We start from the raw sequence: 16,859 nt of genomic DNA on the forward strand, positions 1-16,859 counted from the left end.
CATGTTTAGAGTCTTCTCTTGTGTTGTTGGAAGAGGGTGTTTGCTATGACCAGTGCGGTCTCTTGGCAGAACTCTATTAGCCTTGCCCTGCTTCATTCTGTACTCCAAGGCCAAATTTGCCTGTTATTCCAGGTGTTTCTTGACTTCTCACTTTTGCATTCCAATCCCTTATAATGAAAAGGACATCTTTTTTTGGTGTTAGTTCTAAAAGGTCTTGTAGGTCTTTATAGAACTGTTCAACTTCAGCTTTTTCAGTGTTACTTGGTCAGGGCATAGACTTGGGTTACCATGATATTGTATGGTTTGCCTTGGAAGTGAACAGAGATCATTCTGTCATTTTTGAGATTGCATCCAAGTACTGCATTTTGGACTCTTTTGTTGACTATGATGGCTCCTCCATTTCTTCTAAGGGATTCCTGCCCACAGTAGTAGATATAATGGTCATCTGAGTTGAATTCATTCATTCCAGTCCATCTTAGTTCGCTGATTCCTAGAATGTCGACGTTCACTCTTGCCATCTCCTGTTTGTCCACTTCCAATTTGCCTTGATTCATGGACCTAACATTCCAGGTTCCTATGCAGTATTGCTCTTTACAGCATCGAACCTTGCTTCTATCACCAGTCACATCCACAACTGGGTGTTGTTGTTGCTTTGGCTCCATCCCTTCATTCTTTCTGGAGTTATTTCTCCACTGCTCTCCAGTAGCATATTGGGCACCTACCGACCTGGGGAGTTCATCTTTTAGTGTCATATCTTTTTGCCTTTTTATCCTGTTCATGGGGTTCTCAAGGCAAGAATACTGAAGTGGTTTAACATTCCCTTCTCCAGTGGACCACATTCTGTCAGACCTCTCCACCAGGACCTGTCTTGGGTTGCCCCACATGGCATGGCTTAATTTCACTAAGTTAGACAAGCTGTGGTCTGTTTCATGAGATTTGCTAGTTGTCTGTGATTGTGGTTTCAGTCTGTCTGCCCTCTGATGCCCTCTCTCAGCGCCTACCATCTTAATTTGGGTTTCTCTTACCTTGGATGTGGGGTATCTCATCCCATATGCTGCATGGCCAGAAAAACCCCAGAACAATGAATTTAATGAAAATAAAGTCCTTGAAGCTCAAATATCTCAAAAACACATTCTATGGAATTTGTTGATTAGCTGATTGTATTTATGGAAAGTGCATATTAAGTCATTTTTGTTTTAGCAAGCGATCGCGATATATCAGATGGTCTTATGTACACTTGTAGGTTTATTTGCTCTGTTTTTGTTTTGGGAATCAATTTTAATTGAGGAATGAACTATGTCAATGAAGAAAATTTATAAGGACATCTATCTTTCCAATCTAGCTTGGGATTGCTTTCCTGGGGGACACCAGTTTCTTCAGAGCCCCTATAAAAATGTCCATTTTGACTCCTTGCACCTCCAGTAGTCAGCCATTCAAGACCTGATATGTGACCATTTCCATTCTCCTGGATGTTATCGATTTCTGCTCTTTGATAGACCTGCTGAGATGCTGACCAAATGTGCTGAGGTACCAACTCATTAATGTTAGCTCCATGTGCTTTTCTTATGTATTTTTTTGCTATAAGTATTGAATCTTGTTACAACCAATTTATAACTCACACTGCAATATTTTTTTCATCAAGATTAAGTTAATCTGAGGGAGTATTACCATACTTCTCTATTCTGACAATAATAATAGTTAATGTAATGCCCAACAGTCCACCAATTGTTTTTATTTACAGTGTTTATAGAAGACAGTCTATCATCATTATTCTTACCATATAATACAGGAAATATATTTTGGGGGGTTAACACTTCTAGAGTCACCAAGATAGCAGGTCAGATAGCCAAGTTTTGATCACAGGCAGTCAGTCTCCAAGGTTCGTGTACTTAACTTCAGTAACTTGCAAATAGTAAAATCCTGCCTATTTTAAGTGCCTGAGTTGCTTCAGTCATGTCCAGCTCTTTGTGACCCTATAGACTGTAGCCTGCCAGGCTCCTCTGTCCATAGGATGCTCCAGGCAAGAATACTGCAGTTGGTTGCCATGCCGTTCTCCAGGGGATCTTCCTAACCCAAGGATCAAACCCACATCTCTTGTGTCTTCTGCATTGGCAGGTGGATTCTTTACCACTGAGCCACCTGGGAAGTCCTTTCTTTATCGTTACCTAGCATTTTAAATTATTATACCCACATTTAAAAATTTTTTTAAAGTGGGAATTATTTTCCTTTTTTAGGTATGTAATATAGAAAGAACTTGGGAAAGATATCCTAATTTGGCTTCAAGTGAGGCTTTGCCTTCATTTTTTTCCCCCTAATTGCTAACCAGTTGGTCCATCACCAGATTTTGAGCAATCCTTTCTTTCTCCCCTGATTTTTTGATGCCTTCTCCACTCTGCACTAACATCTTACACATACTATTTTCAGAAAATTTTCAAGAAATCTGTAAGATCAGTTTATCTTTGTGCTATATATTAAGATAACTTCAGGTTGACTTGTCTTAAGATGTATCAGCTATTCAGTAAATTCACTTATAATGAATTTATCTTGTTCACAATATAAATGAATAATAATAAATGTAATAAAAAGTATTTGAATTGAAAAAAGATTGTATCAATTATGAGAAAGCTACCCTTAAATTTATGGCTATTCAGGTGGCTCAAGTGGTAAAGAATCCATATGCCAATGCAGGAGATGCAGGCAGGAGATGCAGGTTCAATCTCTGGGTCAGGAAGATCCCCTGGAGGAGGAAATGGTAACTCACTCCAGTATCCTTGCCTAGAAAATTCCATGGACAGAGGAGTCGGCAGGCTGCAGTCCATGGAGTCACAAAGAATCAGAAATGACTGAGGACACAAACACATACCCTTAAATTTACTATTAATGACTTTATCTTTTCTTTTATGGTACAGGCACAAGTTATTAGATTTTTTTGGTGATTGATACTTTGATATTTTAAATATTAAATATTTAAATATTAAATATGGATGGCATCACCGATTTGATGGACATGAGTTGATGGACAGAGAAGCCTAGGGTCCTGTAGTCCATGGGTTCACAGAGACTCAGACACGACTGAGCAACTGAACTTTAATATTTTAAAGGTTGTTTAAAAGAAGATATAAAATTGATGTATCTACCATGTATGAAAACAAATTGGTGTTTCCACTTTTGTTTTCTCTGCTTCAAAAGATGAACCACTGTGGAACACAGGCCCCCATGTGGCTGTCTCTGAAAGATTCAGAAACATTGCCTCCACCTGGGGAACTCAAGAAACTGACAGCTTGTGCCACATGGTGATTTTTGTTCAGCACTGTGAAAGACTGCTGTCTTTTTCAAATCCTGGTGTCTGTAAGAAACTGTTGAAAGTTTTTTGTGTACTTCCTACAACCCACTCAAGGATGCATGGGATATTGTGCAGAAGGTAATAAAACATGTGGAATGCACATGAATTGCTAGTGTTGGAACTCTGTATTGGTGTGTTTGTGCCATCCTCTGGATGGGGTTTATGGAGCTAATGTAAATCTCAGTAAGATATTTGGTTTACTGCTGCTGCTAAGTCGCTTCAGTCGTGTCTGACTCTGTGCGACCCCATAGGCGGCAGCCCACCAGGCTCCACCATCCCTGGGATTCTCCAGGCAAGAACACTGCAGTGGGTTGCCATTTCCTTCTCCAGTGCATGAAAGTGAAAAGTGAAAGTGAAGTTGCTCGGTCGTGTCTGACTCTTAGCAACCCCATGGACTGTAGCCTACCAGGCTTCTCCATCCATGGGGTTTTCCAGGCAAGAGTACTGGAGTGGGGTGCCATTTGGTTTACTATTATTGCTAAAATGAGGCTAAATTTCTGGTTTAAATTGGCCATATTTGTTAAGGGTTCTTTGCCAAGATGTTTAAATTGTCAAAATTATTTGTTAATGTGGAAGTGTGAACAGTTAATATCAGCAATGGTAATTGATACCACTTATCTACTAGTAACATTCAGTAGGAAGTACCTTTCTCCTTTATGGTATTCTTCAGTTCAGTTCAGTCACTCAGTTGTGTCCGATTCTCTGCGAGCCCATGGACTGCAGTACACCAGGCTTCCCTGTCCATAACCAACTCTCGGAATTTACACAAACTGATGTCCATTGAGTCAGTGATGCCATCCAACCATCTCATCCTCTGTCATTCCCTTCCCCTCCTGCCTTCAACCTTTCCCATCATCAGGGTCTTTTCCAATGAGTCAGTTCTTTGCATCAGGTGGCCAAAGTATTGGAGTTTCAGCTTCAGTGTCCGTCCTTCCAATGCATATTCAGGACTGATTTCCTTTAGGATGGACTGGTTGGATCTCATTGCAGTCCAAGAGACTCTCAAGAGTCTTCTCCTACACCACAGTTCAAAAGTATCAATTCTTCAGTGCTTAGCTTCCTCAAACTCATAACCCCAGTCTAATCATTAGCAAGTTCACATAAACCCAAATTGAGGAACATTCTACAAAACATGTAAATAGTACTATTTAGAAGTGTCAAAATCAAAGAAAACCATGAAAGAGTAAGAAATTGTCAAAGATTGGAGAGGACTAAGCAAGCATGAGTAAGGCATTATGAAGATATCCTGGACTGAGTAACTAGAACTTTTTAGAAAAGAACATTCATGAAAAACTGGTAAAAATCTAAACAGAGACTTCAGTTTATTTATGAGTAGAATCCTAAAGGCAATTTTTTAGTTTTGACAAATGTATCATGGTTTTTTTAATAAGTGAACATTAGTGGAACATGGATAAAGATTATAAGGGATAGCTGTGTGTTATTTTGCATACTTTGTGTGAATATAAATCATTTTAAAATAAAATGCTCATCACAAAACAAACCAAAGTTATTTTGGAAAGCAAAGAAAACTGTGAATGCAATAGAGATTGACTGGTACAGGGACGCTATCTTATAAGGGCACCTGGGAAATGTCTCTCTGAATAGGTGATGAACTTGAGCTGAGCTCTGAATAAAGAGAAAGGTGGGAATAAGCATTCCACGTAAAAAGAACAGCAAATGCGAACGTCCTTAGACAGTTGTAAAGATGGACACTCGAGGAACTGAAGGAGAAACAATATGGCAGAAACACTGAGTGGATGATCCCTAGGAGGTGAGATCAGATGAGATGAATTTGGAAGGGGGAATCTATAGGGCCTGTAGACCATGGTAAGAATTTACATTTAGTCCTAGCTGCAATAAAGTCTAATGGGATTTTAAATAGGTGAATAACATGATCTGAAGATTGTATTCAAAAGGCTACTATCCCTGTAGAAGACTCTATCTAGGAGGCTATTGCATTAATTCAGTAGAAAGATGGTGGTGGCTTAGGGGTTGGGGGAGGTGGAAATGGCTTAGACTAGTGGAAAAGGAAAGAGGGTATTGAGTTGAGATGTCTTTTAGAGATGGAAGCTCATGTATTAGATATGGGAGAAGATGGAAAGAGAGAAACCAAGAACAACATCTAGGTTTTTTTCTTGAGTAATTGGGATGGGACAGAGTACAATCACACTGGCTGGGGAGAGAGAAAGGAATCAAGAATTATGTTTTGGCCTGTTATCTAAGACGGGGCATGAGATATACAGACATAAAATACATATCAGACTTGTGACCTTGACACTGATCATGGTATTGACTAAGGACATTGAAGAATAAGGACACTTACAGGGAGCCCCAAAATATATTGTCATGGAGCTCAGAATTGATAACTAATGAATCTAATGAATTTTTTCCATTCCTTTCCTTTTATAGCTAAATTATGACTTTGAATTCTTTGAAAATAGACAATGTACTCTTTACATCAATAGCAGTGTTTAATAGAACTAGTGGCCCAACTCAGCTGCAAGGAACTCAAAATAGAAACTACATAATGGCATTTTTTTTTTTTTTTTACTTTGAGAGCTTAGACAAGTATGGAGCTGATAAAGGAGGGATTTATTCCTGGTTGAAGATGGGGGGTAGTGTGCTGATACGTGACCAGGTTATGGGGGAAAACCAGTCCCCTTCTGATTTATTATCTGATCTCATCCATATGTAGGAGACTGAAATACTGCTGTGGATCAGTAGGCAAACATTGCTTCAGCAAATAATAATTGTATGGGTAACATCTGGGCTTCCCAGGTTGGCACTAGTGGTAAAGAACCCACCTACCAATGCAGGAAACTTAAGAGACAAGGGTTTGATCCCTGGGTTGGAAAGATCTCTTAGAGGTAGGCACAGCAACCCACTCCAGTATTTTTGCCTGGAGAATCCTGTGGAAAGAGGAGCTTGATGGGCTACAGTCCGTAGGGTCACAAAGAGTCAGACACAACTGAAGTGACAGTATGCACACACACACACACACACACACACACACACACACATATGCATGGGTTACATCTACAAACATTTTCATCCTGAGATTACTATACTCACCAAATTAGAAAACCCCAAATGACACAGATACACCAAACCAATGGCAAAGAATATACATTATAAATTACAATTAATTTCAGTAAATTACAATCGAAAAGATTAAAAGTTGTAAATACTGGAGGTAAGGAGAGGATAAAATTTATGATGTGGTGTCGTCAAAGAAAGCTTTTCTGAGCACAGGGCACTGACACTGAGAGTTTGAAAATGAATAGCTCTTGGTCAGAAAAAGGGTGAGGGAAGGAGCTTCCCAGATAGCAACAGTAATACATGGATGGCCTTAATGTTATTAGGATAGGGTATACTCACAAAAGTAAGGGCAGGACAAAGATGTTGGATCTCAGTGAGCAAGTGAGAGCATAATAAAACATGTACTTGGAAGGGCTGCTGCTGCTGCTGCTAAGTCACTTCAGTTGTGTATGACTCTGTGTGACCCCATAGACAGCAGCCCACCAGGCTTCCCCATCCCTGGGATTCTCCAGGCAAGAACACTGGAGTGGGTTGCCATTTCCTTCTCCAATGCATGAAAGTGAAAAGTGAAAGTGAAGTCGCTCAGTCGTGTCCGACTCTGTGCGACCCCATGGACTGCCGCCTACCAGGCTCCTCCGTCCATGGGATTTTCCAGGCAAGAGTACTGGAGTGGGGTGCCATTGCCTTCTCTGTGGAAGGGCAGTGGGGCCTAATATTTAAGGAGCTCTGCATTTCATTCTCTGTGCACTGAAAAGTCTTTGGAGAATTATCCTGGGAGAGTTAGTTCGTAAATGTTCACATTCCTTACACAGCTGCTGGCCAACTAAACCTGGCTGCAGGCAGTATGTTCAGTAGGGAAGGGTAGCATCTGCTCAGTTAGTAAAGCTCGTGTCTTTCACTGGAAAGGAGAAAATCCAGAGAGACACATTAGCTTCACTCAGTGGCCAAGCTGAGATATTTTGAAAAATATTGTGTGTTTTCTTTTTTAAGTATTTTTCAGTACTCTTTACACCATATTTTTTCAACACTCTTTACACATGGTACCTCAGACTGTAAAGAATCTGCCTGCAATGCCGGAGACCCAGGTTCGATCCTTGAGTCAGGCAGATCCCATGGAGAAGGGACTAGCTACCCACTTCAGTATTCTTGCTTGGAGAATCCCATGGACAGAGGAGCCTGGCAGGCTACAGTTGATGGGGTTGCAGAGTCGGACACGACTGAGTGACTAACATACTTTTTATAAAATTTCAAATAATGTTATCAAATATTTATGTAAATAAATATTTTTTTTGCAGATGTTTCAATGGAAAGAACCAACAATTGACCAACACTGGTGGTGGTGGTGGTGTAGTCACTAAGTTGTGTCCAACTTTTGTGACCCCATGGACTGTAAATTGCCAGGCTCCTCTGTCCATGGGATTCTCCAGGCAAGAATACGGGGGTAGGTTGCCATTTCCTTCTCCAGGGGATCTTCCCAATCCAGGAATCGAACTGGGTTTCCTGCATTGCAGGCAGATTCTTTACTGACTGAGCTATATAAGAGAAGCCCCATCAGTTTAAGAAATAGTGGCAACTGTTTAAAATTAAAAAAAATAATAACTTTTACTCTAGAGAATAGCATAATAACATACAAATAATTACTTCAACAGAAATTTTATTTTGTTATTGTTTGCATTGAATTTAGAAACTCAATATTTAAAATTTGCATTTCACAACATGCCCTTAAAATGTAAGAAATATTTCCTGTTTTATTGATATTACTACTCATTCAATTTCTCAAGCCTGAATATTCAGAATTAATTCTCTCATTCTCCATATTCAAGTCCTCATACTGGTTTTAGGGAAAGGGAGATGATTGTTATGTTTTATTTTTAATATACAAGTTAGTCAAACATATACATAATTATCCTCTTTGATATGCCAGTAAAAGCCTACCTTGAAGTACCATTTAGACTTCAATTAAACGTCATAGATAGCAAACAAAAATGTAACTTAATCCTCTTAAGAATTTCTTTTTCATGCTTAGCAAGAATCTGGGACAAATGTTCAATAATGATGGTGATTTGGCCACTTAACAATGTCAGGCTGCAGTGTCTGTGAGCCTAGAAAGGCTCTTTCTGCACGGTGACAGGGTGAAAGTCCAGGTTTAGCCTTTTTATCTGCTTTTAGACAGAATAAAATGAAAAACCCAAAGGCTGAAAGAGGGCTGGTGGTAACTGAAACTTGCCCCCCTTTAAGGAGCTTATTTGGGAAAAACCTTATCACAACTATTTCAGATTTCCCTGGCTTTTCTCAGTCTCATCTTCAATGAGACTATGAAATGTTTTTTAACTTGGATGTATTTCTACCCCAAACCTATGGTGATTGGGTAGGCAACAGTCAGTCATATTTACCTTAAAAACCATCAAAAAAGCAAAAATTAAGGAAAAAAAAATCTCACTTTAATAGTATATTCTCATGACTAGGTTTTGTTTTTTATAATTCATATGTCATTTTCACACAATTTATCTACCCTTAGTGATTTTTAGAAGCCAAATAAGAAACACTGATTTAAGATTATAATTGTAAAGAGTGTCATTTAAACAAAAAGATTGAATGCTTTTATTAGAATAATGCATGGAAAAATATTTTTCACATTTTACATAGTTAGCAAAATAGTCCTTAAGCTATACATGAAGAGGCAACATATCAATTGAAAATAGGCTATGAGAAATTAAGATTGTGTTCTAGAAAGCCTGCAGCACCCATGAAAAAATAAAATAGCATAGCTAATCAACCAACAAGGAGATAAAATGGAATCATAAAATATACTGTTTGTTTGAGGCAGAAAAATGTGAAAAGTACCAATAAGACAAACAGAAAACAACAACATGGTAAATTTAAACCCCACAATATCAATAATCAATTAAACAAAAATGGTCTAAAATCTCAACTCAAAGTCAGAAACTGTCAAATTGGATAGAAAAGTAAGACACAACCATGGGGTGCCTAGAAAAACCAACTTTAAAGATTTCTAAAAATGAGGTTGAAAGTGTAAGAAAGAAAAAGATCTACTTAGGTAACACAAATCACAAGGAATATGAGTGGCTAAATTAATAGACAAAGATTATAGAGCAAAGAATATTACATGGAAAGGCAGCATTCATTTCCTAACAATAAAAGAGTCACTTGAACAACAGAACATAAAAATCTAAATCCTTAATGTACCTAATAACAGAGATTCAAAATACATGAAGCAAACTTACCCATCTTCAAGAAGAGATATACAAATCTATAGTCTATGTTGGAGGTTAATGCCCATCTGTCAATAACTGAGCATGTAGAAACAACAGCAAAGTGGAGGAGACTAGAAAACCCATATTATCTACAAATTGCAAAATTGGAGGAGGCTAGGCAATCAGTATTATTTACAAATTGTACATGAAGCATTTACTGAGATATAATACATTCTGGGCTCTAAATTAAGGAAATTAGAATATTAGAAAAAGTTTGAAGTTAATTAAAAGAAAAACCTACTACACATTTATATTGGAAAAGAAACACAGTCACAAATTAAAGGCCTCAGCTTATACACTGGACCTAGAAGAAGTACAGATGAGACCCAGAGTAAGCAGGAAACGGAAATAATGATCAGAGTGAAAGTCACTGAAACAATACACAAAACAGAAAACTCAAGAAAATTAAAAGGTAGTTCTTTGAGAAATTCGAGAAAATTAATAAGTTCCTAGCCAATTCAATCAATAAAAAAGAAGATAGAAACTACCAGTATCAGGAATAACAGACATAATATAACTACAGATTCTACATATATTACAATAAAGGATTACTATGAATAACTCTGCCAACGAACTCAACATAAATGAAACAGACAAATTTCTTGAAATATGCAAAATGAAAGCTCATTCAAAATAAATAACTTCAACGACCTAATGTCTATTCAATAAACTGTATTTCTAGTTAAAATCTATCACACAAAACAAGGAAAAAAAACTCATGCCCAGATGACTTAGGAATTCTTCCCAACATGTAGGGAGGAAATACCAATTTTACACAACTCTTCCAAAAAATATAGAAAAGGGACAGCTAACCTTCTGCGCTGCTGCTGCTGCTAAGTCGCTTTAGTGGTGTCTGACTCTGTGTGACCCCATAGACGGCAGCCCACCAGGCTCCCCCGTCCCTGGGATTCTCCAGGCAAGAACACTGGAGTGGGTTGCCATTTCTTTCTCCAATGCATGAAAGTGAAAAGTGAAAGTGAAGTCACCCAGTCGTGTCTGAGTCTTCGTGACCCCATGGATTGCAGCCTGCCAGGCTCCTCCACCCATGGTATTTTCCAGGCAAGAGTACTGGAGTGGGGTGCCATTAAACTTCTGTGATGTCAGCATTATTCCAAAAGTAAAATCAGATACAGGCATTACAAGAAAAGTATGGAGCAACATCCCTCATGAATATAAATACATATGACCAAAAAAACTGCACATGAAAAAAACCACGTAGTGATTTGGGTTGCAAATAACAGAAAACAAGTAGAAATAATGTAAAAAGAAAATCAACACTAAAAGGTTTTAGGATATGTCATTGAATCTGAGGAAGAGTTAAATGGAATCCCTCAGAAAGTGTGGGCAAGAGAGCAACTCCATAATCTTAGCCGTAGGAATCTGCCTGGTGGCTCAGACGGTAAAGAATCCACATGCAATGTGGGAGACCTGGGTTCAATCCCTGGGTTGGGAAGATGCCCTCGGGGAGGGCATGGCAACCCATTCGAGTATTCTTGTCTGGAGAATCCCCATGTACAGAGGAGCCTGACTGGCTACAGTCCATTGGGTGGAAGGCACATGGGGAATAGGGAGGGTCACAAAGAGTCCGACACAACTGATCAACTAAGCACGCACACAGACATCCCTATAGAGCTCCATTATTAACCTGTCTCAGCTTTCAACTCCTCATCTCTGTTTAGTTCTAAATTCTTCTGGGAAGCAATCTAATGAGCCTATCTTTGTTCATAATGTGCTGAATTTGGCACTGGGGTATGAGTACTACCATGATGGCGGTAGACTCAGTTTTATAATCCTGTGCATGACTATGGAGCAGGCAATTCCTAAGGAAGGGATGTCCAGGTGACTGCTATAAATTTCTGGAGATTGTAATGTTTCATTACTTAATAATGCAGACTAAAATTTAGAATCCAAGATATGAATGCTAAAATTGTTTCAAAATATGATTCTAAATTATCTTCATTTGATCTCACCTTGAAAAGGGAAAAAAAGTATTATAAAAGAAAAATGAGAACTAGTAAATCTTAACCTATATTAAAACATACTTCTCAAAAAATTGTCCTCTTAGATATCACCTATTTATCTTATCAGTTGGATAAATCTATAAACCTTAACCTTTTGCAGCTGTTTCTGATGCAAATTTATACCCATGTGGCCCTGATGAAACTGAAATTGAAGGTGACTGTGTTTGTATCAGTTTGTTTTTAACAATGTATTTATAAACCAATAATTTCAAAAGGTTTTTATTTTCTGTAACTTACTTTATGTGTTGAATTATAGTAATATTCGACAAATAGTCTAGTGGATATCAAAAATAAAAATCACTCTATTATGCCTTTAAGAAATAGTCTTGGAACTGGCAGAGGTATAGAGAGTTGGGTATATTCATATCCTACAGATATATGTGTATATTGGTAGAATCTTTTCATGAGAAAATCTGGCAGTTCATCTCAACAGCCTTAAAAATTCACATGTATTTATATCTAGGAATTCCACTTTCAAAATCTACCTAAAGAAATATTTAAAGTTAGTTATAGGAGCATTTTTCAAATAATATGAAAAAAATTGCACATATCCAGTTCCTGCTGGTTAATTCAATAGTTTTGATGCATGCATTATGATGAAATATCTGTAAACAATATTATAATTCAAGGACACATACTTTGACCTTAGTAGTAGTCTTGGTACTTTGTACCAAATAAGCTTGAAAGATAAACCCAAAAATGTTCATGGTGGTCCCTTCCCAATCAATATTTTTCATTTTCTAATTTAAATTTTTAAAAGTTATTTCAAATGTTAAGGCCCCCTTCCTGCAACAAAAAACTCTAAATAGTTTGTCTAATAAAATTTATGATGTCTAGCTAATAGGGGGCAGAAATTAAAATTATTTATTGAAACATTAAGCTGTGAAAAGAAGAGAAGCAAAAAGCAAAGGAGAAAAGGAAAGATATAAACATCTGAATGCACAGTTCCAAAGAATAGCAAGAAGAGATAAGAAAGCCTTCTTCAGTGATCAATGCAAAGAAATAGAGGAAAACAACAGAATGGGAAAGACTAGGGATCTCTTCAACAAAATCAGAGATACCAAAGGAACATTTCATGCAAAGATGAGCTCGATAAAGGACAGAAATGGTATGGACTGAACAGAAGCAGAAGATATTAAGAAGAGATGGCAAGAATACACAGAAGAACTGTACAAAAAAGATCTTCACGACCCAGATAATCATGATGGTGTGGTCACTGACCTAGAGCCAGACATCCTGGAATGTGAAGTAAAGTGGGCCTTAGAAAGCATCACTACGAACAAAGCTAGTGGAGGTGATGGAATTCCAGTTGAGCTATTCCAAATCCTTAAAGATGATGCTGTGAAAGTGCTGCATTCAATATGCCAGCAAATTTGGAAAACTCAGCAGTGGCCACAGGACTGGAAAAGGTCAGTTTTCATTCCAATCCCAAAGAAAGGCAATGCCAAAGAATGCTCAAACTACCGCACAATTGCACTCATCTCACACACTAGTAAAGTAATGCTCAAAATTCTCCAAGCCAGGCTTCAGCAATATGTGAACCGTGAACTTCCTGATGTTCAAGTTGGTTTTAGAAAAGGCAGAGGAACCAGAGATCAAATTGCCAACATCTGCTGGATCATGGAAAAAGCAAGAGAGTTCCAGAAAAACATCTATTTCTGCTTTATTGACTATGCCAAAGCCTTTGACTGTGTGGATCACAATAAACTGTGGAAAATTCTGAAAGAGATGGGAATACCAGACCACCTTACCTGCCTCTTGAGAAATCTGTAGGCAGGTCAGGAAGCAACAGTCAGAACTGGACATGGAACAACAGACTGGTTCCAAACTGGAAAAGGAGTACGTCAAGGCTGTATATTGTCACCCTGTTTATTTAACATATATGCAGAGTACATCATGAGAAATGCTGGACTGGAAGAAACACAAACTGGAATCAAGATTGCCGGGAGAAATATCAATAACCTCAGATATGCAGATGACACCACCCTTATGGCAGAAAGTGAAGAGGAACTCAAAAGCCTCTTGATGAAAGTGAAAGTAGAGAGTGAAAAAGTTGGCTTAAAGCTCAACATTCAGAAAACGAAGATCATGGCATCCAGTCCCACCACTTCATGGGAAATAGATGGGGAAACAGTGGAAACAATGTCAGACTTAATTTTTCTGGGCTCCAAAATCAGTGCAGAGGTGACTGCAGCCATGAAATTAAAAGACGCTTACTCCTTGGAAGAAAAGTTATGACCAACCTAGATAGCATATTCAAAAGCAGAGACATTACTTTGCCAACAAAGGTTCGTCTAGTCAAGGCTATGGTTTTTCCTGTGGTCATGTATGGATGTGAGAGTTGGACTGTGAAGAAGGCTGAGCGCCGAAGAATTGATGCTTTTGAACTTGGTGTTGGAGAAGACTCTTGAGAGTCCCTTGGACTGCAAGGAGATCCAACCAGTCCATTCTGAAGGAGATCAGCCCTGGGATTTCTTTGGAAGGAATGATGCTAAAGCTGAAACTCCAGTACTTTGGCCACCTCATGCAAAGAGTTGACTCATTGGAAAAGACTCTGATGCTGGGAGGGATTGGGGGCAGGAGGAGAAGGGGACGACAGAGGATGAGATGGCTGGATGGCATCATTGACTCGATGGACGTGAGTGAACTCCGGGAGTTGGTGATGGACAGGGAGGCCTGGTGTGCTGCAATTCATGGGGTCACAAAGAGTCGGACACGACTGAGCGATTGAACTGAACTGAAACCATATTGACATAAAATGAATCAGGATAAATAATATAAAATTTAGATACCAGCTCTTTTTCTTTAAAAATGGTACTGGAATAATCCTCAAAGTAAATCACTCTGTGTTGTTTTTCTATGCCCTATTTCATTTGCAAATGGATTTTCCAGCCCATTTTTCTAGTGCTCTCTAAACAAGCAATTGTTGTATCTCAAAGTCTCAGTTTGATTAGACCCTGTTAGAATAAAATAATATCCTTAATAATAGAAACATTAACCATAATTTTTTTTCTGCATTATAGACTTGGATTTTCTTTGTGATACACTTATATTAAAGTAAAATCACTTCTCCCTCTTGAATAAACAATAAATTTAAGCCACCTGTTATGATACTCAGAATATTTGTGTAATTGTAAAAATTGCAGTACAACGTCACACACAATTTGAGAAAGTAACGCTTGAATGAAAATATTGAGTCAAAAATTAACAGATATAGCTTCAGGATAAAATAGAAAATACATTACAGCAGGTGCTTTGTTAGAATTGACAAAGTGATAATTGTGCCTTTCAAGCAGAAATAATTTATCTGTTGTTGTTTTTGGAATCTTTTTCTTTATATTTTACCAAATGTTTTTTGATCTACATTCTTGCAAGCAGTGATTAGCTTACCCAAATAGAGGATGCCAAGTGATTCAAAAATTAATTTCATGATTTATTTTCTTTTCAGTCATTTGTTATCTCTTCCTAGGAATCATTTCCATAGATAGTTCTTCCCTATTTGGAAATAAATTCAACATTTTTTTTAGTTTATTTAATAGAAAATTTTCATTCAGATATGTAATTTTTCAAAAATCATATATACTCCAAAGTAGTCTATTATTTCCTTAAAATCTAGATAATGATTTGGCCTAATGTTTAAAATGTTTGGCAAAATAATTATTACTGAGATTAATTTGGGATGGTTCATTTGTTATTGGGATTTTGTAACTAGATGTCTAACAAATAATACTTTAAAATATCTGAAATTACATAACTTTTTTCCCCTCACATTTAGACTAAGGTCTCAGAATTTCCCAAAATCTACATTACAGAATTGAGAAAATTATTTTGTGATTATCATAAATTAATTACAGTGCATATCACAGAAAATATTTGTATTTTTTAGGACATTTAAAAAAATCTTACTTTTAATATTTATCAGTCAGATATTTTTCTCTTTTCTAAAATAGAACAAAAAAAAATCAAAAGCTATTTTGAAACATTTAGATTCCCCCGATTTAATCTTAAAAATGCCCAGGGCTAAAAATTGTAAAATCTTCCAGAGTTCCTCGAGAAACCTTAAACTTTTTTAACCTCAGAAAAATGAAAAGAATGACTATTGTTTAACACTTGATATTTTTCACTACTGCTCCTGCTGCTGCTCAGTTGCTTCAATTGTGTCCGACTCTGCACGACCCCATAGACAGCAGCCCACCAGGCTCCTCTGTCCCTTGGATTCTCCAGGGAAGAACACTGGCGTGGGTTGCCATTTCCTTCTCTGAATATTTCCCACTAACATCGTGTAATCACTTCTGTAATGAACATCTGTTTCAACCCAGAGTAATGATGGATTGGGTTATGAGAGTAATTTATAGGAGTAAAAGGGTAAAGCATTTGATTTTGCATCATCATGACTATATTTATATCAGGAAATTATAGAGTAGAAATCTTATTTGTTCCTTTTTTTTAGAAAAGATAATTGCTTAACAGAAAGTAAATTCCTTTTCAAGAGCTAGACTTTTCAAGAGTAGTCATATTCAACATGCATTAATACAAGCTTGATAAGCTGACATATTTCTCCGCTATTAATATCTATGAGATTATGAGTCAAAGTAAGAATATGGTACTTTGCTGATTGCCAGAGAATAATTATTTTTCTAAATGTATTTTACTTTTCCTTAATATAAATCCCTGAGTTACAGTTTTCATGAGCTTTCCCATAACAACTCTTTAAGATGACCAACTACAAATTTTCTCCCACCAGGTCAGCTGTCTGTCTCATTACCACCACCACCTCCAGGAAGGCCAGAGGTTGTGGTGGAGCTTATTGAGTCCAGGCTTTTCTGTAGGTGTGCTTTTAATGTTTTCCCTACAAACAACTTGGTGGGATTTCACATAGCTTGGTCTAGGCTTTCTTCTCAAGAAATCAAAGAAGAACTGAAACAAGAGACCACAGTTCAGGCATTCTCTCTTTTAGAATTGGATGGTATAAATCTCAGACTTGGAGACAGGGTATGTTCAAAAAGTTGGATTTTCTTTTATTTTCATAAATGTGTTAATTTTTAAAAATGGATTTTAAAATTGGAAGTGGGGATGAATTGGGACATTAGCATTGACACATATATAGTCATGTAAAATAGATAGCTAGTGGGAACCTGCTACAAAGCACAGGGAGCTCAGCTCAGTGCTCTGAATGACCTA

At 37.5% G+C, this 16,859-nt stretch overlaps 1 protein-coding gene across 1 annotated transcript in view; it reads left to right on the top strand.

Moving 5' to 3' along the window:
* VWDE (von Willebrand factor D and EGF domains) overlaps positions 1-16,859 on the top strand; it is an 89,981-nt gene that overhangs the window by 11,208 nt on the left and 61,914 nt on the right. Inside the window, 4 exon segments of the mRNA XM_086398073.1 lie at positions 1,343-1,527; positions 3,190-3,421; positions 11,779-11,844; positions 16,423-16,670. Coding sequence (XP_086254199.1) covers positions 1,343-1,527; positions 3,190-3,421; positions 11,779-11,844; positions 16,423-16,670 — 731 coding nt within the window.

The sequence above is a fragment of the Bos grunniens genome, chromosome 4 (assembly GCF_055505025.1).
Source record: "Bos grunniens cultivar Pamir isolate PY7600 chromosome 4, Bosgru_T2T1.0, whole genome shotgun sequence".
Lineage (NCBI taxonomy): Eukaryota > Metazoa > Chordata > Mammalia > Artiodactyla > Bovidae > Bos > Bos grunniens.